The following is a 24,902-nucleotide window of genomic DNA, read 5'->3' as shown; positions in this document are numbered from 1 at the left end:
TTTGACCTGTTCTCAGGTGAATTGAGTGACATGAAATGATATTACTCAGAATTAATGTTTGAATACATTACTGTGGAATTTCTTCTAAAGTACTAATTCCTACATCCTAAAAAAATAGTATATGCCCTGGTTACTGAAAGAGTTCTGTGTGCTGGACTCTCTGTTAAGCACTTTACATATATTATCTAGTTTAATCATACCCATCCTCTGAAAGGTAGAGATATCTTCATTTTAAAGATATGATACTGAGATCCTTAGAGGTTCAGTGATTTGTCTAGGATTTTATGACCACAGGCCCATTAAAGCCCTTGTTCTTAACCAGTAGGTCTTGTACTAAAAAAAGATATGAAAGATTACTATAACATGAGTATATGGTGATGTCTATTGACCCAGGAGCATGTCTTTAGAAAGTAATCTCTAATTTTTTAGTGTTAAGAATGGGAAGTTGCAACCCAAAACCTATGGGGTTCAGTAAAAGCAGTGCTAAGGGGAAGGTTCATAGCAATACAAGCTTACCTCAAGAAACAAGAGAAAAATCAAATAAATAACCTAACTCTACACGTAAAGCAACTAGAAAAAGAAGAAATGAAGAACCCTAGGGTTAGTAGAAGGAAAGAAATCATAAAAACTAGGGCAGAAATAAATGAAAAAGAAACAAAGGAGACCATAGCAAAAATCAACAAAGCTGGTTCTTTGAGAAGATAAATAAAATAGACAAACCATTAGCTAGACTCATCAAGAAACAAAGGGAGAAGAATCAAATCAACAGAATTAGAAATGAAATGGAGAAATCACAACAGACAACACAGAAATACAAAGGATCATAAGAAACTACTATCAGCAACTGTATGCCAGTAAAATGGACAACTTGGAAGAAATGGACAAATTCTTAGAAAAAATATAACTTTCCAAAACTGAACCAGGAAGAAATAGAAAATCTTAACAGACCCATCACAAGCACAGAAATCGAAACTGTAATCAGAAATCTTCCAGCAAACAAATGCCCAGGACCAGATGGCTTCACAGCTGAATTCTACCAAAAATTTAGGGAAGAGCTAACACCTATTCTACTCAAACTCTTCCAGAAAATTGCAGAGGAAGGTAAACTTCCAAACTCATTCTATGAGGCCACCATCACCCTAGTACCAAAACCAGACAAAGATGCCGCAAAAAAAGAAACCTACAGGCCAATATCACTGATGAACATAGATGCAAAAATCTTTAACAGAATTCTAGCAGACAGAATCCAACAACATATTAAAAAGATCATACATCATGACCAAGTGGGCTTTACCCCAGGGATGCAAGGATTCAGTATTTGCAAATCAATCAATGTGATACACCACATTAACAAATTGAAAGATAAAAACCATATGATTATCTCAATAGATGCAGAGAAAGCCTTTGACAAAAGTCAACATCCATTTATGATAAAAACCCTCCAGAAAGCAGGCACAGAAGGAACATACCTCAACATAATAAAAGCTATATATGACAAACCCACAGCAAACATTATCCTCAGTGGTGAAAAATTGAAAGCATTTCCCCTTAAATCAGAAATAAGACAAGGGTGCCCACTCTCACCACTACTATTCAACATGGTTTTGGAAGTTTTAGCCACAGCAATCAGAGCAGAAAAAGAAATGAATCCAGATAGGAAAAGAAGAAGTGAAACTCTCACTGTTTGCAGATGACATGATCCTCTACATAGGAAACCTTAAAGACTCCACCAGAAAATTACTAGAGCTAATCAATGAATATAGAGAAGTTGCAGGATATAAAATTAACACACAAAAATCCCTTGCATTCCTATACACTAACAATGAGAAAATAGGAAGAGAAATTAAGGAAACAGTTCCACTCACCATTGCAACAAAAAGAATAAAATACTTAGGAACAAATCTACCTAAAGAAACAAAAGACCTATATATAGAAAACTATAAAACACTGATGAAAGAAAGCAAAGATGACACAAATAGATGGAGAAATATACCATGTTCATGGATCGGAAGAATCAATATTATAAAAATGAGTATACTACCCAAAGCAATCTATAGATTCAATGCAATCCCCATCAAGCTACCAACGGTATTTTTCAGAGAAGTAGAACAAATAATTTCACAATTTGTATGGAAATGCAAAAAGTCTTGAATAGCCAAAGCAATCTTGAGAAAGAAGAATGGAACTAACTGGAGGAATCAACCTGCCTGACTTAAGACTACACTACAAAGCTACAGTCATCAAGACAGTATGGTACTGGCACAAAGACAGAAATATAGATCAATGGAACAAAATAGAAAGCACAGAGATATATCCATGCACCAATGGACACCTTATTTTTGACAAAGGAGGCAAGAATATACAATGGAGAAAAGATAATCCCTTTAACAAGTGGTGCTGGGAAAACTGGTCAACCACTTGTAAAAGAATGAAACTAGAACACTTTCTAAAACCATACACAAAAATAAACTCAAAATGGATTAAAGATCTAAATGTAAGACCAGAAACTATAAAACTCCTAGAGGAAAACATAGGTAAAACACTCTCCGACATAAATCACAGCAGGATCCTCTATGACCCACCTCCCAGAGTAATGGAAATAAAAGCAATAATAAACAAATGGGGCCTAATTAAAAGCTTTTGCACAATGAAGGAAACGATAAGCAAGGTGAAAAGACAGCCTTCAGAATGGGAGAAAATAATAGCAAATGAAACAACTGACAAAGAATTAATCTCAAAAATATACAAGCAACCAAAAAAAAAAATATATATATACAAGCAGATCCTGCAGCTTAATTCCAGAAATATAAATGACCCAATCAATAAATGGGCCAAAGAACTAAAAAGACATTTCTCCAAAGAAGACATATAGATGGCTAACAAACACATGAAAAGATGCTCAACATCACTCATTATCAGAGAAATGCAAATCAAAACCACAGTGAGGTACCATCTCACGCCAGTCAGAAGGCTGCTATCAAAGAGTCTACAAACAGTAAATGATGGAGAGGGTGTGGAGAAAAGGGATCGCTCTAACATTGTTGGTGGCAATGCCAACTAATACAGCCACTCTGAAGAACAGAGTGGAGATTCCTTAAAAAATTGGAAATAGAACTGCCATACAACCCAGCAATCCCACTGCTGGGCATACACACCGAGGAAACCAGAATTGAAAGATATGTGTTACCCCAGTGTTCATCACAGCACTGTTTACAATAGCCAGGACATGGAAGCAACCTAGATGTCCATCAGCAGATGAATGGATAAGAAAGCTGTGGTACATATACACAATGGAATGTTACTCAGCTACTAAAAAGAACACATTTTAATCGGTTCTAATGAGGTGGGTGAAACTGGAGCCTACCATACAGAGTGAAGTAAGTCAGAAAGAAAAACACCAATACAGTATACTAACACATATATATGGAATTTAGGAAGATGGTAACAATGACCCTATATGCAAGACATCAAAAGAGACGAGATATAAAGAACACACTTTTGAACTCTGTGGGAGAAGGCGAGGGTGGGATGATTTGAGAGAATAGCATTGAAACATGTATATTATCATATGTGAAACAGATCGCCAGTCCAGGTTCAATGCATGAGACAGGGTGCTCAGGGCTGGTGCACTGGGATGACCCAGAGGGATGGGATGGGGAGGGAGGTGGGAGGGGGGTTCAGGATGGGGAACACATGTACACCTATAGCTGATTCATGTCAATGTATGGCAAAAACCACTACAATATGGTAAAGTAATTAGCCTCCAATTAAAGTAAATTAATTTTAAAAAGAAAAATAAATAAATAAAATATATCTATCTGGCTGTTAAAAAAAAAAAGGATGGGAAGTTGTCCAAATGGCCACCGAATTTTCTGTAAGCTTGTATTTTACAGCTCTTTTAGACCTCAGTTGTTCCCAGGGCTATTCAGTTTTGAAGATAACTCTAATGTTCCCTTCACTTAATTTTTATTTTAATTTTTGGCAATATTTTCGAAAATAAACTTGTTACTTGCATAATATGTTTCCACCTCATAAATAAATGAATAAAATAGTGATACTGTCAAGCATGGGAACAACAGTGCAGTTCAGTTTCTATTGTCTACTTGGTTAAAATTGAGGGCTGAAATGAATAGATTGCCATTTAAAATCTGCTGATGCATTTACTTTAGGAATGTTGTTAAGGATATCACTATAATTACTCATTAGCCCCTACATTCAAGATGGCTTTGTAAGAAATATTTCATTCTAAGTGTCATAAGTTTTTTTATTTCTTTTTTTTTGTTTTTCACAAAAAAGGGAAGTTTATTGCTGACTCGAGTCAGGGCTTACTGCCGCAACCAACGCAGTGGTGCAGGGTCAGAAAGCGCTGAGCCCGAGCTGTTACACAATTTATAAGGTGTGCATAAGCAGTTGGTAGCTGGCTTAAGCGGATTGGTTACATGTTTGCAAAGTAATCTTATTGGCTCAAACCTTCGCGGACTTTTTTCAAACTTGGGCGTTCGCGGGCTTTTCAGCTTTCCCCTGATAGGTTCCCTTTTCCTTACTGGGCGCATATTGATTGGCTGGCTCCAGGTGGCCTGATAATCATGTTACCCTGGAAAACCAGGCCTACTCTTAATCTAGGCTGCCTGTCATGGCGCAGCCTCACATTCCCCCCTGTCTTGTTGTTTCTGTGGAAGGCCCAATCATGGGTCTTCTATATCATCTGTGAGGGCAGTTGAATATTGAGATCTGAATAACATTAGGTGGATGGACAGGCAGTGTGTTTTCTCTAACAACTCTCCCTTGAGAGGCTTCATACTCAAGATGCTTTTTGGGAATTGGGGTGGAGGTCTCTTTCTTCTGTAACTTCTTCCTGCTGTGCCTGGGCGTAGGCCTGCCTAGCAGAGCAGAAGTCTCTCTATACCTGACCTGAGTTGAGGTGTTTTATATCTGAAACCAGCTTTTACTCTTGTAATAACAGCAACTTAGTTTGAAACTGTTGGCGCCTCTCGGAGATAAAATAGACAGGGGCCAAACAGGAGACCTAACAGGATGGTCATCACTGGTCCCCAGAAACAGGAGGCAACATTTGGGGTGATTGGCTGGTGGTCAAGCAACAGAGCTGTGTTCTAGGAATCTTGTGTTTAGTCTGAAGTTACCATCTTTCACCTGGGTGGGGGCTCCAGTTCTGTAGAAGAACTCAAAAGACATTGTTATGCATATTTCTTTGAGTAAGAACCAGGACCCGTCTCAAGGCTGTACCACCATTTGATTGTTTTCCCTCTGTTTCTGTATTTTTTCTGTTCCCTGATTAGCAATTGTTTGAATCTACCCTTTGGAACTCAGGGAAGGTCAAGGAGGCTGAATAAAGCCTATATTTTACAGTACAGCAGGTCTGTACTCCAGAGTCGCCACCCCACAGAGTCCTGCTCAGCTTTAATTTAGGGAACAGGGCAACTATGACTGTGATAATCTCTTGTCAAAATGGGGCATAGGACTGCCTCAGCCTGGAGAAGAGACACTGAATTGGAAGTATTCCTGAGTTCCAAGTCCTAGATTTGAGCCTTGTATGATTAAAATCTCAATCCCTTGGTCTGCCATTTTGTTGTAACATACCCAGTTAGTAGTAGCTAGAGTAGGGATAACTGGAGTTTTAATAGACAAAATAAATCTCTTTCTTTTAGAAGAATAGGCCTGAAACCCAGTCTGGACCTGGCACTTCAGGGAGACTTGTAGCCAGGTGGCCAGTTGCCTAGTTTTATAAAAAGTAAGGTAGAAGTTACTAGCTTCCAGCAGACATTGTTTTGAGAATGGTGGCATCTAAGCCTGACACGACTCAGAAAACTCAAGTGTTTAGCAATACAATGTCTAATCTGAAATTACACCCATAGTAACACCTGGTTATTTCTCAGGATGTCTGAACCATAGCTGAGTACTCTATTTTGACTTTTAATTGTAAAATTTTTCCTTAATAGCCAAAGCAGATAGCACCATTAATGATGTCAGTGTTTCTCTAGGTATGAGAAGATGCAAGAATTGGGACTCATAAAATCTCCTGAAAAGATCTAACTATCTGAAGGCCTGTTCTGCCAGTTTTTCCCAGAGCACGGAGCGCCTCATTCTTGATCTTCACCCTGAACTCCTTTCAGGGCCGTTGAAAGTCAGCAGTTGCAGTGGCCATGATATAATCTCTGTAGATGTAGATGGCAAGTGTCAATCTTCAGTTGGCAGAGCCCCTTTTTGCTCATAAACTTGACCATGATTTTGAGGGGGGCATTTCATGACCATTTTATCCCACGGTGCTGAGAATGTCCATTCTCAGGTTTGGCAAATATTTTGTTGACAGGCCACTCAATGTGCTGTTACTGGACTAGGCCATAAAACAGTATCCAAAATTCTCTGGACCACCTGTCTTACTAGCCTCTTGGTCCAGGAAGTTTTTTATTTCTGTAACTGAACTGACCATGTTTCCTTTGTTGATCTGACTGCCAGGAAACTAACCTTTATTTTCAGTTTTCCTGTTTTATTGTGTTATTTGTATAAGTTGCCTCATGATGACAAGAAGTTAATATTGTGCTTCCAGGGAGAATTTTTTCGTAATTTTAGGATATTCAGAAAATTTACCTAAACCATTGTCTGGTGTGTTTATTAGTAGGATATAATGTAGCTCCTCATTTCTAACTTAATTTTGTTCATGTGAATCAGATACTGTATAACATTGATTGTTTGCCAGTAATACTTAAGTATTAATTTAAATATTTATACTTAATTGTAATAATTTGCTTTAAATTTATTATTACCAAATAGTTCCACATTAAGATATGAGCAGATCAATTATGTCTAATTCTGGGAAATTATATTTAAAAACTTTGCACCTACAATGAGAATGTCTTGGTCTTCTAATATGTAAGAATGAGCTATAGTCACTGTTTTTCTCTTATCAAACTCAATATGTCTTTAATGATTCCTGTGATACCTTCTATCTAAAATAATTGATCCTTTATGTTTGAAAACATCTCATTTTGGAAATATAATCTAATTGGTAATTTTAATTAAATTAATTTGCTATAAATGTGTTTATTGTTCTGTGGGTATACCATTGCTTTCTGTTTATAATATTTCTTAGTATTTGTTCATTTTTGTGATACTGTTATCTGATAATTTGAGTAAATCCCAGCTGAATTATGTTGCCACATTATGTCTTCAAAAGGGCATAAAGTCAGTACACATGCTTCAGTAATATCTGGTTGTTGTACCCTTATGTTTCCAGTTGGCAATTTGAAATTATGGCTTCAACTGCACTTTAAATATGTGATAATAGCATGTGTTTCTAATAAGGGCCAGCACCATTTTGTTCAGATAGTGTGAATGGTTGTCACTCACATATGACAAATGCACCTTCATCTGCTTCTTTGATAGCCCCCTAAAAACCATACCCTCAAATCAGGCCAGTGAAATTAGCTGCTGTGTAAATTGTGTGTCTGAGTGGTTCATTATCTAATCACCGTCAGGACCACAGTGATAAAGTAGATTGAAGCAGGAAAGAGGTCTGCCAGATGATTTCACACACACCCCCCCCAAATCCAGTTTCCCTTGGAAACCCTAATAGTGCAGTTTAGAACTTCAGACTCTCATGCCTGGAATACAGTTTCTTTTAATGTACCAAACCTGAAAATACCGGTAGTTCTGGAGCATAATTTTCTTTCTGTAAAAATCATAATTTTATTTATTTCAATCAGTTTTTGAAATGTTGAGGCTCTTGAATTATTATTTTACTGATAGTGCCCTAAATAATATGAAATCAGAAAAAAAAAAATACTCTGTCTTACTTGTAAGAATTCAGAATAATTTGAGTAAATTGTTAACCTTCTAGGAATCTTGACTCACTCTAATAATGACCTTCTGTGTTATTTGTTTATTGAATTGCTTTGCTTTAATTTATTGTAGGTGCTTTTGAAGATGATGATATCACACATGTTGAAGGAAGTGTAGATCCTGTTCGAGATATAGAAATAATACATGAAGAGCTTCAGCTTAAAGATGAGGAAATGATTGGGCCCATTATAGATAAACTAGAGAAAGTGGCTGTGAGAGGAGGAGATAAAAAACTAAAACCTGAATATGTAAGTAAAATTTATAGCTTCTGTAGATATTTGAGTTCATTTTCTTTGATTAATTTTTTTAAAATAAAGCACATATAACATCTAATATTATTATGGAATTTTAGGATTCAAGAATCATTTCTCTTTCTTTTTTTTTAACTTTTACTAAAGCAGCAAATACTTTTAAAGAGAAAAATGTAACAAGAAAAAAGCATTCTCCCTATTATTTATAATTCCCCATCATTATTTATAATTGGTATTTATAGTTCCCCATTGTCTTTTTTTCTTTAATTTTTAAAAAATTTATTTTTTTAACTGAAGGACAATTGTTTTACAGAATTTTGTTGTTTTCTGTCAAATATCAACATGAACCAGTCATAGGTGTACATATGTTCCCTCTCTTAGAATGATTCAAGGATCATTTCTGTTCAAACATTGTTGAAAAACTTTGTTTTCTCTTGGCAACAAAGGATCATTGTGATAGACTGGTTAAGTATTCTTAGCAAGCCATATTTAGCACTAATACTGAGTATTTATATGGCTACTATTAATTAGTAGCCTCAAGTTTTAATGTTAGAAAGTTAAGTTGCTCAGTCGTGTCCGACTCTTTGTGACCCTGTGGACTGTAGCCTACCAGGCTCCTCTGTCCATGGCATTTTCCAGGAAAGAATACTGGAGTGGGTTGCCATTTCCTTCTCCAGGGGATCTTCCCAACCCAGGGATCAAACCCAGGTCTCCCACATTGTAGGCAGACGCTTTACCGTCTGACTGCTGCTACTGCTAAGTCACTTCAGTCATGTCCGACTCTGTGCGACCCCATCCCTGGGATTCTCCAGGCAAGAACACTGGAGTGGGTTACCATTTCCTTCTCCAACGCATAAAAGTGATAAGTGAAAGTGAAGTCGCTCAGTCATGTCCGACTCTTCACAACCCCATGGACTGCAGCCTACCAGGCTCCTCCGTCCATGGGATTTTCCAGGCAAGAGTACTGGAGTGGGGTGCCATTGCCTTCTCCGTTACCATCTGAGCCACCAGGGAAAACCTTTAATGTTGGAGATGCGGAATTTTCTGATGAAAATTTGCCAAACTTAACTAAATGACTGAATATGAGTTTTGTGGATTTGAAGAAGTGGTTTATATAAGGAATTGATCTTCCATAGCAATTGACTGAATGAATGCACTATTAAAGTAGACAAATAATTTTAACATTTTATGCAGTGAAAACACATGTCATTGTCTTTAATATTCAAATATGTTCTTTATCACATTATTGTGAATACTTTTTAGTAATATTCTAATCAATGTTTCAAAATTGGTTTTGAAGCTTTTAGTTTAAATACAAAAAAATTGTCTTTACCATAAAAAAGCGGCTTAATTTTGTATTTTCTCATTTATTAACATCTTCCATAAACTGTTCTTGCTTTTTATGGCTCTTTTATTATAGGAAATTTTCTTTCTTTTTAACTTTTCATGTGATTTTAATATGCCTATTTTTTATTTTCCCATTTTTAGAAGCTTATTATCTTTTTTTTGTTGTTTTCTCATTTATTTTTAATAAGTTTGGCAAACACACAGTTGATTAGGGAACTCTAATAGGAAGAAATCAATTACAGAATCTAAACATAGGCACACTACCAATAAATTATGGTTGAAAGTGCCTGGTCTTAAAGCAGAGAGACCTGTGTTGTGCTACTCATTTCTTGATAGTTTGGAGCAAGCCCAAGTCATTTGACTTTTCTTGACATCGTGGTTATTTCACTTTTTCCCTATGCAAATAGAGTGGAGAAAGGAAAGCAATTTGTCTGTGGAAATTATACAAGATATAGGACAGAAAAGGGGATTTCACATATGGATAAAGATATTCCTTTCTGAAAAGGGGAAAAATCGTATGAAAGATACTGGGATTGAAGGCAATCCCTTTGCCCCGAGTAGCATGATTTTCTGATTAGAATAAAGCTGAGCAGTCATCCCTTAGTTAGCTGATGCTTTCTGACATTCTTAGCTCTTTCAGAAGCAGTAACTGTCTGAAAAATAAAATTTGTTGATCTTGCTTTTACTTGTACATGGGGAAAAGAGACATCACATTCTTCTGAAATTCTTGGGCTACCATTTCCTGGCCTTTCTTCTCGAAGAAAATTAGAACATTAGAAAAATTAGAACATCTATTACTTCTTATTTCCAAACACTGAGATTATTTCATCATTTTCTTTCCTCAGACTTAGCTGCTTCAGAATAAAGTATAGATTTGTGTTTCTCAGCTTTCTTTCTGATTATCATTGTCCCTAAGGAAAATTTAAATTAATTAAATTTCTTCTAATGAGAGAAATTAAGTACTAATGAGTAAGAATTTGTTGGATAGAGTTGAGCTTTGAAGGACCACAGAGTATTTTAATAACCAAGTTTTTTTCCTTTTTCACGCCCAAGAGTCAGTTTTTGCCTCTCTAGGAGTAATATTACCCCTATTGTGCATTATGGGGCTTCCCTGGTGGCTTAGTGGTAAAGAACCTGCTGCAACAAGATCCTTAGAAATTCTAACACATAATTATTTTCTGTAACCCAAGATATATGGAAGCCAAGAGAGTATTAAATAAGATAAAAAGTCTCTTGTGATTTAGTCTTTAAGTCATGTCTGAGTCTTTTGCGACCCCATGGACTGTAGCCCACAAGGCTCCTCTGTCCCTGGGATTTCTCAAGCAGGAATACTGGAGTGGGTTGCCATTTACTTCTCCAAAGGATCTTTTCAACCCAAGGATTGAACCTGAGTCTCATTCATTGTCAGGTGGGTTCTTTATCACTGAACCACCAAGGAAGCCCCAATAGTTTCCTAGGGCTGCCATAACAATTATCACAAACTAGATGGCTTAAAATAATAGAAATGTATTCTTTCACAGTTCAAGAGGCTAGAAGTCTGAAATCAAGGTGCCAGCAGGGCCGTGTTCCCTTGAAACTCTCCGACGGGAGAGTCCTTTCTTGCTTTTTCAGTTTTTGGTAGCCCCAAGCATTCCTTGGCATGTGGCGGTATAACTTCAGTCTCTGCCTCCATCTTCACATGGCCACCTTCCCCTGTGTCCCTGTCCAAGTTTCCCTCTTCTTATAAGTGAAAGTGTTAGTCACTCAGTCATGTCTGATTCTTTGTGACCGTATGGACTGTAGCCTGCTGGGCTTCTCTGTCCATGAGGTTTCCCAGGGAAGAATACTGGAGTGGGTAGCCATTTCCTTCTCCAGGGCACCTTCCCGACCCAGAGATTGAACCCAGGTTTCCTGCATTGTAGGCGGATTCTTTACCTTATGAAACCCCGGGGAAGCTCCTTATAAGGATACCAGTTATAATCAGTTTAAGAGCCCACCCTACACCAGATAGGCATCTTTACCTAATTTCCATAATGCTACACTCTGAGGGATACAGATTTCAACCTATCTTTTGAGGACACATTAAAACCTTAACTTTAACACCAGAGACATCAAGATCAAGATTGATTTTAAAGTTTATATACATTCTGTTGGGCTTCCCTGGTAGCTCAACTGGTAAAGAACCCACCTGCAATGCAGGAGACCCTGGTTCGATTCCTGGGTCAGGAAGATCCGCTGGAGACGGGATAGGCTACCCCCTCCAGTATTCTTGGTCCCTGGTGGCTCAGATGGTAAAGAATCCGCCTGCAGTGTGGGAGACCTGGGTTCAATCCCTGGGTTGGGAAGATCCCCTAGAGAAAGGCATGGCAACCCACTCCAGTATTCCTGCCTAGAAAATTCCATGGGCAGTGGAGCCTGGTGGGCTATAGTCCGTGGGGTCACAAAGTCAGACACGACTGAGCAACTAAGCACAGTGCAGCACACACATGTTATTTGGAAAGACAAAATTTGGAAATGAAGGTAGAAAGCTTTAAGGATCATTTTATTTTGTATTGACTAATTATTTGGGAATCATCATATTTAAGATATTTATAAAACTAACAGTTATCTGATTAAACCACTAAATAAGGCAACCAGGAATTATAAATAATCTGTTTTTCTTGTCAGGTCTCTCTGAATTAAATAATTGATGTCCCCCAAACATATAGCTATTAGCAGATTTCTTCTCATTATTCTTAGGGCAGTTTTTAAAGTTAATTTTTACCTAACTTAAAAATCATTAAATGGGAAAGATTAGAGATCTCTTCAAGAAAATTAGAGATACCAAAGGAACATTTCATGCAAAGATGGGCACAATAAAGGACAGAAATGGGAAGGACCTGACAGAAGCAGAAGAGATTAAGAAGAGGTGGCAAGAATATACAGAAGGACTATGCAGAAAAGGTCTTAATGACCCAGATAACCACGATGGTGTGGTCACAAACCTAGAGGCAGACATCCTGGAGTGTGAAATCAAGTGGGCCTTAGGAAGCATTCCTACAAACAGATCTAGTGGAGGTTATAGAATTCCAGCTAAGCTATTAAAAATCCTAAAAGACTATGCTGTTAAAGTGCTGTACTCAATATGCGAGCAAATTTGGTAAACTCAGCAGTGGCCAGAGGACTGGAAAAGTTCAGTTTTCATTCCAACCCCAAAGAAAGGCAATGCCAAAGAATGCTGAAACTGCTGCACAGTTGTCCTCAATTCACATGCTAGCAAGGTAATGCTCAAAATCCTTCGAGCTAGGCTTCAACAATACATGAACCGAGAACTTCCGGATGTACAAACTGGATTTAGAAAAGGCAGAGAAACCAGAGATCAAATTGCCAACATATGTTGAATGATCGAAAAAGCAAGAGAATTCCAGAAAAACATCTACTTCTGCTTCATTGACTATGCTAAAGCCTTTGACTCTGTGGCTTACAGCATACTGTGGAAAATTCTTACAGAAATGGGAATACCAGACCACCTTACTGCCTCCTGAGAAACCTGTATGCAGGTCAAGAAGCAACAGTTAGAACTGGACATGGAACAACAGACCATCTCAAAATTGGGAAAGCAGTACGTCAAGGCTATATATTGTTATCCTGTTTAATTTAACTTCTATGCAGAGTAGATCAAGTGAAATGCCAGGCTGGATGAAGCACAAGCTAGAATCAAGATTGCCAGGAGAAATATTAATAACCTCAGATACATAGATGACACTATCCTTATGGCAGAAAGCAAAGAGGAAAGAGCCTCTTGATGAAAGTGAAAGAGGAGAGTGAAAAAGCTGGCTTAAAACGCAACATTCAGAGAACTAAGATCATGGCATCCAGTCCCATCACTTCATGGCAAATAGATGAGGAAACAATGGAAACAGGGACAGAGTGTATTTTCCTGGACTCCAAAATCACTGCAGACAGTGACTGCAGCTATGAAATTAAAAGACACATTTGCTGCTTGGGAGAAAACCTGTAACAAACCTTTGCAGCATATTAAAAAGCAGAGGCATTACTTTGCCGACAAAGTCGAATTGTCAAAGCTATGGTTTTTCCAGTAGCCACTGTACATTATGTACAGTAGCCATTGTACATAAGAGTCAGACCATAAAGAAGGCTGCACAATGAAGAATTGATGCTTTTGAACTGTGGTATTAGAGAAGCCTCTTGAGGGTCCCTTGGACAGCAAGGGTATCAAACCAGTCAGTCCTAAAGGAAATCAACCCTGAATTTTCTTTCAAAGGACTAATGCTGAAGCTGAAGCTCCAATGCTTTGACTACCTGATGCAAAGAGCCGACTCACTAAAAAAGACCCTGGTGCTAGGAAAGATTGAAGGCAAAAGGAGAAGAGGGTGACAGAGGATAAGATGGTTAGATAGCATCACCAATTCAGTGGACATGAATTTGAGCAAACTCAAGGAGACATTGGAGGGCAGAGGAGGCTGGCATACTGCAGTCCATAGGGTCACAAAGAGTCAGACACGACTTGAGTTGACTCACTGGAAAAGACCCTGATGCTGGGAGGGATTGGGGGCAGGAGGAGAAGGGGACAACAGAGGATGAGATGGCTGGATGGCATCACCGACTCGATGGGCATGAGTTTGAGTAAACTCCGGGAGCTGGTGATGGACAGGGAGGCCTGGTGTGTTGCGATTCATGGGGTCGCAAAGAATCAGACACAACTGAGCGACTGAACTGAACTGAACTGAACTACAGTTCTAAGACTAAATGTCGAAAAAACTAGGATCATGGCATCCGGCTTAATTACCACATGGCAAATAGAAGGGGAAATGGCAGAAGTAGTGACAGATTCCCTCTTCTTGGGCTCCACAGTCACTTTAGATGGTGACTGAAGCCATGGAATCAGAGGACAGCTGCTTCTTGGCAGGAAAGCGATAGCAAACCTAGGCAGTGTGTTGAAAAGCAGAGACATTACTCTGCCGATAAAGTCCATATAGTCAGGGCTGTGGTCTTCCCAGTGGTCATGTACAGTTGTGAGAGCTGGACTATAAAGAAGGCAGAATGCCCCAAAATTGATGCCTTTGGACTCTGGTGCTGGAGAAGACTCCTGAAAGTCCCTTGGACAGCTGGGAGATCAAATCAGTCAATCTTAAGGGAGATCAACCCTAAATATTCACTGGAAGGATTGATGCTGAAGCTAAAGATACAGTATTTTGGTCATCTGATGCGAACAGACAACTCACTGGAAAAGTCCCTGATGCTGGGAAAGATTGAGGGCAGAAGGAGAAGAGGGCGTCAGAGGAAGAGATGGTTGGACGGCATCACCGATGCAATGAACATGAACCTGAACAAACTCCGGGAGTTGGTGATAGACAGGGAAGCCTGGTGTGCTGCAGTCCATGGGGTCACAAAGAGTCGGGAACGACTGGGCAACTGAACAACAACTACAGCTCTACCCTTTTGCTGTTCCTTCACCTCCGTTTCCTAGTCACCTTTAGACATAGCCTGAAGCAGAAGTTTCTTACTTTAAAAAAAAATTTTTTTATTGTGGTAAACTACACATGAAATAAGATTTAGCCACTTTACTCATTTTAAGCATACAATTTAGCAGCATTAAGTACATTCGCAATGTTGTATGACTATCACCACTGTCCATTTCCATAATTTTTCATCATCCCAGATTGAAACTCTGTATCCCTTAAATAATAACATAACCATTTCCCCCTCCTCCCAGCTCCTTGTAACCTCTGTTCTACTTCCTTTCTCTGTGAATTTTCCTGTTCTTGGTACCTCATGTAAGTGAAACTGTACGATTTTTGTCTTTGTGTCTGGCTTATAGGTCCTCAGTGGTCACTTATTTATTTGAAGACATCAGTTGGGAAGTGCAAAGCTGTTTAAGACTAGCAGGATAACACAAAGAATGTCTTGGGTCAAGGCTCACAAGGATTAAACTCATATGAGACCAAATGAATACTTCAGAATCATCAGTTTATATACCCTGAGGGGAATGAACTCTCATAAGAACTGATGTTATGGTACACATGCTATAGACATACTTTCCTGAATAAACTTATGCCTGTCCACTTTCTCCTTGCTGTTGCCAATGGCACACAGATGGAGAAAATTGTTTTTGGACATACTACTATCTCCATAAACTCATCATTACCAACATGAACTGGATTGTCATCGATACCTAGCTTTCCTAGTTGCTCTCCTGGTTGCTCTCTTTTAAAAAGACCCAAATCTATAATCATGATGGAATATCTTAATACTTCTTTTAGTAATTGATACAACAAGCAGACAAAATTTTAGTAAGAATATAGATGATTTAAACAATATGATTAAGGAGTTTGACCCAATTGACATATAGAAGACTGCACCTAACAACCACCAGTGTACCCTCTTGTCAGATACCAATGAAATGTTTGCCAAAATTGTCCTTACTATTAGCCATACATCAAATGATGAAGTTTCAGATGATTGAAATCATAAAGAACATATTATCTGATCATTATGGAATTAAAAGTAGCAGTCAGTAATGAAAAGATTGCTGGAATAGTTCTAAATATTTGGGAGTTAAACAGTACACTTCTTTTTAAAAAATAATTTTATTTATTTATTTATTTTTGGTGGTGATGGATCTTTTCTGCTGCATGAGCTTTCCTCTAGTTGCAGTGAAGGGGAGCTGCTCTAATTGCAGTGCACGGGATTCTCATTGCAGTGGCTTCATTTATTGCAGAGCACAGGCTCTAAGATGCTTGGTCTTCAGTAGTTGCAGCTCCTGGACTCTAGAGCACAGGCTTAATAGTTGTGGCACACAGGCTTCATTGCTCCACGGCATGTGGGATTCTCCAGGACCAGGGATCAGACCCACGTCTCTTACATTGGCAGCAGGTGGATTCTTTACCACCTAGCTACAGGGAGGCCTTAAACAGTACACTTCTAAAAGATTACGTTTTAAGGAAAAACTCATAATGGAAATGTTTTAATCCTGTGATAATGAAAATAACAATATTTCAAAATTTGTATTTTTTTCTGATATATATAGATTTTATAAATTTATAGTCTCAAATGTATACATCCAAAATAAGAAAGAGTAACGTCAGTATTCTCAAAGTATCCATCTGAAGGAGTTAGAAAAGAACTCAAAGTAGATGACAGAAACAGTAGATGAGAGCAGACATTAATAATATAGAAAAGAAACATGTAATCAAGAGGCTTAAAAAGGTCAAGTTGCTTCTTTGAAACACTAATACAATTGATAAATTCTTAGCAAGACTGGTGAAAGAGTGAAAAAGGAAACACAAAACCAGTACTAGACATGAAAGAGAAGTTTTACTATAGATCCAACAGACATTAAAATGCTAATAAGATATTATAAGCAACTTATGACAGTTATTTGAAAAATATGTGAAATGAACAAGTATCTTTAAAGACTACTTAACAAAGTTAATGTAAAGAGAAATAAAAATCTCATTAGTCCTGTATCTATTGAAGAAATTGAACTCATAATTTAAAACCCTATTTAAAGAAAACTCTGGCCCAGGTGACTTCTCTATACAATGAAGTCTCACACACATTCTTCTAGATAATAGTAAAAGAGAGAAAACTAACTGGTTTTATGAGGTCAGAAGAATCCTGATACCCAAACCATACACTATAAGAAAGAAAAGTTAAAGACAAATCTCTTTCATGAACATAAATGCACAATCTTAAATAAAAATATTAATGGACTGAATCTAGTAATAGATATTAGCAATAATTAGATATGACTAAAATTCTAGGAATGCAAAGCAGGTTGATATTAAAGATTAAAGTAACAGAATAAAGGGGAAAATTCATGATTGTCTTTAAACTTTGAAAAAAGGATTTGATAATATTTGACTGCTCATGATTTAAAAAAAAAAAAGACCTCTAGAGGGTAATCTCCTTAACCTGAGAAAGGGTATCTACAAAAAAGAAACATACATAACCAGTTATACTTAACGGTGAAATACTGAAAGCTTTCCCCCTCATATCGGGAACAAAACCAGTCACGCTTACTATCACTGCTTCTATTCAGTCTTGTATTAGATAAAAGTGATTATTATTATTCACAGACAGCATGCCATGTGTTTAGAGAACATGACAGAATTTGGGATATAAACCATTGGAATTAGTATATGAAGTCATCTGGATTGTTGAATATAAGGTCAATATAAAAAATGACTTATATTTAATAATACAGAACTTGAAATGTTTTTAAAAAGATGCCAGTTGTAGTGACATTTTTAAAATGCAGATCAGTTCAGTTCAGTTGCTCAGTCATGTTCGACTCTTTGTGACCCCATGGACTGCAGCACACCAGGCTTCCCTGTCCATCACCAACTCCCGGAGCTTGCTCAAACTCATGCCCATCAAGTTGGTGATGCCATCCAGCTGTCTCTCTCATCCTCTGTCGTCCCCTTCTCCTCCTGCCTTCAGTCTTTCCTAGCATTAGGGTCTTTTCCAGTGAGTCAGTTCTTTGCATCAGGTGGCCAAAGTATTGGAGCTTCAGCCTCAGCATCAGTCCTTCCAATAAATATTCAGGACTGATATCCTTTAGGATTGACTGGTTTGATCTTGAAGTTCAAGGGACTCTCAAGAGACTTCTCCATCTCTTGGAAGTTATAATAAAGTTTCTACACAAAACTATAAAGCCTTTATTTAGAGAAATAAATGAATGAATGGAAGGTTATACCAGTTTTGTTTTTATTGGAAGACTTGATATTTTAAAGATGTCATATCTCTCTAAAATTGATCTGTAGATTCAACAGATCCTGGTCAAAGTCATGTCATGTTGTTTTAGAAATTGACAACTAAATTTTACATGGAAATGCAAAGGTCACCAAATAAGCAAAGCAATCTCAAAGAACAAAGATGGAGGCAACTTTGTGTAATCAACCTTATATCAAGACTATTACAAATCTGCAGTGATTAAGACAGGCAACGATAGACAAATTGACTGATGGAAGAGAATGGGTATACAGGCACAAATTTGCGGTAGAGATGGCACTGCAGAGTAATGGAGAAATACTTTTACTAAGAAGTGGTGTTGGGGGCCTCCCCTGGTGGCTCAGTGGTAAAGAATATTCCTGCCAATGCAGGAGAATCCCACATGCTGTGGAACAACTAAGCTTTTGTGCCACAACTATTGAACCTGTGCTCTAGAGCCCACAAGCTACAACTACTGAAGCCCAAACACCCTACAGCCTGTTCTCCACAACAAGAGAAGCCCACGCACTGAAATTAGAGACTAGCCCTGCTCTCGGCAATGAGAAAAAAACCCGTGCAACAACAAAGACCCTGCATGGCTAAAAATAAATAAAAATAAAAAGAAAAAAAGAAACTGTTGGAACAGTTGGATGTCTTTGTGGGAGAGAAAGTAAGTTCTCACCCACCTCACACTATACTCAAAAGGCAAAGTTTACAGAGTAAAAAGTGAAATTTATAGAATAAAACATCTATAATATTGATATAACATAGAATATTTTATGACCTTAGAATAAACAAATATTTTTTTAAACCAGAAACAAAAAACAGTAATCATAAAGGAAAAGATTTTTAGAGTGTTCTACATTAAAATTAGGACTTTTACTAAACAATTTGAAAAGGTAAACTTGCCAATATAGGAAATGCAAGAGACTCAGGTTAGATCCATGGGTCAGGAAGATCTCTTGGAATAGGAAATGGCAACCCACTCCAGTATTCTTGCCTGGAAAATTCCATGGAGAGAGGAGCCTGGGGGGCTACAGTCCATGGGGTCTCAAAGAGTTGGACACAATTGAGTGACTCAGAGCACACACACACGCAGAGTGAAAGAACTTATTTGTGGTGCTTAGTAAAGAACATGTCTACAGAGTATGCAAAGAGCTGTAAATAAATAAGAAAAAGGCAGCACAATAGAAAAACAGGTAAAAGATGTGAAAAAGTACTTCATAAAAGAGGAAGTCCCCCATTAATCATTTGGGAAATACAAATTCAGACTGCAGTGAGATAGTATACACTTACCATAAATTGGCTTCCCTGGTGGCTCAGATGGTAAAGAATGTCTACAATGCAGGGGACCCAGGTTCGATCCCTGGGACAGGAAGATCCCCTGGAGGAGGGCATGGCAACCCACTCCAGTATTCTTGTCTGGAGAATCCCATGGACAGAGGAACCTGGCGGGCTACAGTCCATACAGTCTATGGGGTTGCAAAGAGTCGGACACAACTGAGTGACTAACACTTTCACACTTTCACCATAAATTTTCACACTTTTACCATAAGAAAACTGACAGTCCGAGTGTTGGAGGGAATGAAAAGTAAATGGAATTCTCAGACAGTGTTGATGTGAGTGTAAATTAATACATCTGCTTCTGAAAACTGATTAGCAATGTATAGTAAGTTAGAGTAAACCTGTGACCTAAAACTGTCTTAGGTATATGCTCAAGAGAAATGCATGCATAAATTTACTAAAATACATGTACAAGAATGTTAATAGCAGCTTCATTTGTAATAGGTTTAAAGTATAAACAACCTAAGTGTCTTATCAATAGTATAGATAAATTGAGGTTATATTCCTAAAATGGAATATTATGTGGCAAAGAAAAAACACACCACAGCTTATTTAAAAGTGTGGATGAATTTCACAAACAATGTTGAAGGAAAGAAGCTGGACCCAAACAATACTTACTGTATGATTTTATTTTCATAAATTTTAATAACGAGCCTGCTTGTGATGCAAAAAAGCCAGGAAGTGATTATCTCTGGAGAGGAGTGGAACATGGTGACTACATTGCTAATAATATTCTGCATGTTGATCAGGTGGTAGTTACATGCATCTGCTTATTCTGTGATACTTCATCAAGCTGTGCACTTATGTATGTTACACTGAGTTTATGTTATGCTTCAGTATAACCCCTGTTCAAGTTTGGCCTCCAAGCCACTGATTATATTCTGCCATATAAGGTGAATCTTCAACTTGGATTTTTATTTTCCTACTTAGATTTTGACTTCCTTAAAAATCTATCTTAGTTCATCAGCACTCTTGACACCTTTTCCATTTTTTCTAACCTCACACTGTTCTCTCTTTATGGCCTCATGCTTCTGTTTCATAGATGCTCTATTTTTTTGCATTCTACCAAGTATGCAAAATGATTCATTAAGAGGGTGTTCTGTGTATTTGATTGTCTTCCTCTTCCTTTATGACTCTCCTTATTCAGTAACCATTTCATTAAAATCAGATTTGTGGGCTTTTCCTGTTCCCTTTGTCCTTCCTTGAACATGATAAAGTCCACTCAGACTAATATATGGGAATCATAGGAGTAGTTGCCATCTTTGTGAAAAGTGATAGTGTTAGTCGTTCAGTCATGTGACCCCATGTACTGCAGCCAACCAGGCTCCTCTGTCCATGGAATTCTCCAGGCAAGAATACTGGAGTGGGTGGCCATTCCTTTCTCCAGAGGATCTCCCCAACCCAGGGATTGAACTCAGATTTCCTGCATTGCAGGCAGATTCTCTTACCATCTGAGCCACCAGGGAAGCCCTGTTGTCTTCCTAGTAATGGTCAAATCTTCTGCTGAGATCTATACCTCAAAAATGAATTGGTTTCCATCACAGTTGCTACTTTGTAGTCAACAGGATTCAGGGACATTGCTCTTATAAGTTTACACTATTCGTTTAAGTGAATCACATAACTGAAAACCAACATCTGCCAGAGTACATTGTACCAGGTTATTGCTAGAGTTAATCTATCATTTTAATTCTTAGAGGACATTCCCCACCCCTTAGCAGCATTCATCTAGTAGAGCAACAAATACTTAATATTCTGATTCAGTTCAGTCACTCAGTCGTGTCCGACTCTTTGCAACCCCATGGACTGCAGCACGCCAGGCCTCCCTGTCCATCACCAACTCCCGGAGTCCACACAAACCCATGTCCATTGAATCAGTGATGCCATCCAACCATCTCATCCCCTGTCGTCCCCTTCTCCTCCTGCCCTCAATCTTTCCCAGCATCAGGGTCTTTTCAAATGAGTCAGCTCTTTGCATCAGGTGGCCAAAGTATTGGAGTTTCAGCTTCAGCATCAGTCCTTCCAATGAACACCCAGGACTGATCTCCTTTAGAATGGACTGGTTGGATCTCCTTGCAGTCCAAGGGACTCTCAAGTCTTCTCTAACACCCCCACACTTCAAAAGCATCAATTCTTCGGTGCTCAGCTTTCTTTATAGTCCAACTCTAACATCCATACATGACCACTGGAAAAACAATAGCCTTAACTAGATGGACCTTTGTTGACAAAGTAATGTCTCTGCTTTTTAATATGCTGTCTAGGTTGGTCATAACTTTCCTTCCAAGGAGTAAGCATCTTTTCATTTCATGGCTGCAATCACCACCTGCAGTGATTTTGGAGCCCTCCAAAATAAAGTCAGCCACTGTTTCCACTGTTTCCCCATCTATTTGCCTTGAAGTGATGGGACTGGGTGCCATGATCTTAGTTTTCTGAATGTCGAGCTTTAAGCCAACTTTTTCACTCTCCTCTTTCACTTTTATCAAGGGGCTCTTTAGTTCTTCTTCACTTTCTGCCATAAGGGTGGTGTCATCTGCATATCTGAGGTTATTGATATTTCTCCTGGCAATTTTGATTCCAGCTTGTGCTTCCTCCAGCCCAGTGTTTCTCATGATATACTTTGCATATAAGTTAAATAAGCAGGGTGACAGTATACAGCCTTGATGTACTCCTTTTCCTATTTGGAACCAGTCTGTTGGGCCATGTGCAGTTGTAACTGTTGCTTCCTGACCTGCATACAGGTTTCTCAAGAGGCAGGTCAGGTGGTCTGGTATTCCCATCTCCTTCAGAATTTTCCACAGTTTAGTGTGATTCACACAGTCAAAGGCTTTGGCATAGTCAATAAAGCAGAAATAGATGTTTTTCTGGAACTCTCTTGCTTTTTTGATGATCCAGTGGATGTTGGCAATTTGATCTCTGGTTCCTCTGCTTCTAAAACCAGCTTGAACATGTGGAAGTTCACGGTTCACGTATTGCTGAAGCCTGGCTTGGAGAATTTTGAGCATTACTTTACTAGCATGTGAGATGAGTGCCATTGTGCGGTAGTTTGAACATTCTTTGGCATTGCCTTTCTTTGGGATTGGAATGAAAACTGACCTTTTCCAGTCCTGTGGCCACTGCTGAGTTTTCCAGATTTGCTGGTATATTGAGTGAAGCACTTTCACAGCATCATCTTTTAGCATTTGAAATAGCTCAACTGGAATTCCATCACCTCCACTCGCTTTGTTTGTAGTGATGCTTCCTAAGGCCCACTTGACTTCACATTCCAGGATGTCTTGCTCTAGGTGAATGTGACTGATCATACCATCGTGATTATCTGGGTCGTGAAGATATTTTTTGTATAGTTCTTCTGTGTATTCTTGCCACCTCTTCTTAATCTCTTCTGCTTCTGTTAGGTCCATACCATTTCTGTCCTTTATTGAGCCCATCTTTGCATGAAGTGTTCCCTTGGTATCTCTAATTTTCTTGAAGAGATATCTAGTTTTTCCCATTCTATTGTTTTCCTCTATTTCTTTGCACTGATCGCTGAGGAATGCTTTCTTATCTCTCCTTGCTATTCTTTGGAACTCTGCATCCAAATGGGTATATCTATCCTTTTCTTCTTTGTTTTTCGCTTCTCTTCTTTTCACAGCTATTTGTAAGGCCTCCTCAGACAGCCATTTTGCTTTTTTGCATTTCTTTTTCTTGGGGATGATCTTGATTCCTGTCTCCTGTACGATGTCATGAACCTCTGTCCATAGTTCATCAGGCACTCTGTCTATTAGATCTAGTCCCTTAAATCTATTTCTCACTTTCACTGTATAATCATAAGGGATTTTATTTAGGTCATACCTGAATGGTCTAGTGGTTTTCCCCACTTTCTTCAATTTAAGTCTGAATTTGCCTATAAGGAGTTCATAATCTGAGCCACAGTCAGCTCCTGGTCTTGTTTTTGCTGACTGTATAGAGCTTCTCCATCTTTGGCTGCAGAGAATATAATTAGTCTGATTTTGGTGTTGACCATCTGGTGATGTCCACGTGTTGAGTCTTCTCTTACGTTGCTGGAAGAGGGTGTTTGCTATGACCAGTGTGTTCTCTTGGCAGAACTCTATTAGCCTTTGCGCTGCTTCATTCTGTACTCCAAGGCCAAATTTGCCTGTTACTCCAGGTGTTTCCTGACTTCCTACTTTTGCATTCCAGTCTGCTGTAGTGAAAAGGACATCTTTTTTGGGTATTAGTTCTAAAAGGTCTTGTAGGTCTTCATAGAACCGTTCAACTTCAGCTTCTTCAGCATTACTGGTCGGGGCATAGACTTGGAACCGTGACTCAAGCAGATGCTAAATTTCAACTTAGAATACGATAGCATTCTGTTTCATGATGAAAGTGTAGATTGGACTTTCCTCAGTTTGGGATGTTTAAAGGGAGTACTTGGTTGGAGCAGGAGGAACCTGTGTTAGTGGACTTCTAACCAGACTACTTTGAGCTGGAGGCCTTTTCCCCATTCTTTTGGTCTGAGTGCATTGTTGGCTGTGTGTGTTAAAGCCACCCAGCCAGCATAGGTCGGCTCATCTGGTTATTAGCCTCAGGTTTTAGGATAGTGGGTTTGGCTAGAGACAAGTACCAGGCTTGGAATCTGTCATTATTGCAGAGTAAGAGTGAGTCACCTTGATAAACTGCCAAAGCTACCTAGTTAGCCATCAAATTTGAGGATTAGAGAGGGTGAGCAGAAGATAGATCAAGTCCTCCCTTCCCCCTCACCCTGTGAATATACCTTTTTTTTCCTCCAATTTTAAAGATAGTATTTGTTGGTTAAAAATAAATAAAATATCATTGTAGTTTTTAAGAAGAAGGCAGAAAAGGAAAATCTCTCTGGAATCTTCCTGATTTCTATTGCTACCAATTTGATAAGACATCTGTCCAGTTTAATTTTATGAGTACATTTATTTATATGTATTATATATAGTTTCAGAACCACAAATGTAATCACATTATGCCATTTTGCCATAAATAATAATACCTAATATCTGTGGAATGTTTACTGCGTGCCTGAAAGTTGGGGTCCTCCTGGCTGTGCTGGCCTCAGGCCCCTTTCTCTGCCCTGAGTCAGTTCTGCTCCATGAAATCCAGACCTTCCCCCACCTCAAGAGCTCTCACTCACACACATACACACACACATGTGCTTTGTGAGGATCTGCGGCCTGACAGGTCATGGGGCCGGAATAGGCAGATGGGGTATTCACACATCAGAGGCCCACGGGCACACCTGACCTTTACATTCGCTTTGTCATTTAATCCCACAATCATCGTATGTTGAATTGGCATTACTATCCCAATTGTACAGAAACAAACAGGTTCAGGCTCAGCAGCTGTCCTGAAGTTGCACAGCTAGCAAGTGGCAGAGCCGAGACTTGAACCCAAATCTGTTTGACAACAATA

At 38.6% G+C, this 24,902-nt stretch overlaps 1 protein-coding gene across 1 annotated transcript in view; it reads left to right on the top strand.

The window, feature by feature from the left end:
* OLA1 (Obg like ATPase 1) overlaps positions 1-24,902 on the top strand; it is a 157,629-nt gene that overhangs the window by 81,653 nt on the left and 51,074 nt on the right. The window contains exon 5 of the mRNA XM_043487708.1: positions 7,930-8,105. Within this exon, the coding sequence (XP_043343643.1) occupies positions 7,930-8,105 (176 nt within the window). The remainder of the gene's footprint in view (positions 1-7,929; positions 8,106-24,902) is intronic.

The sequence above is a fragment of the Cervus canadensis genome, chromosome 15 (genome assembly GCF_019320065.1).
Source record: "Cervus canadensis isolate Bull #8, Minnesota chromosome 15, ASM1932006v1, whole genome shotgun sequence".
Classification (NCBI taxonomy): domain Eukaryota; kingdom Metazoa; phylum Chordata; class Mammalia; order Artiodactyla; family Cervidae; genus Cervus; species Cervus canadensis.
This window is presented reverse-complemented; position numbering and strand designations above follow the sequence as displayed.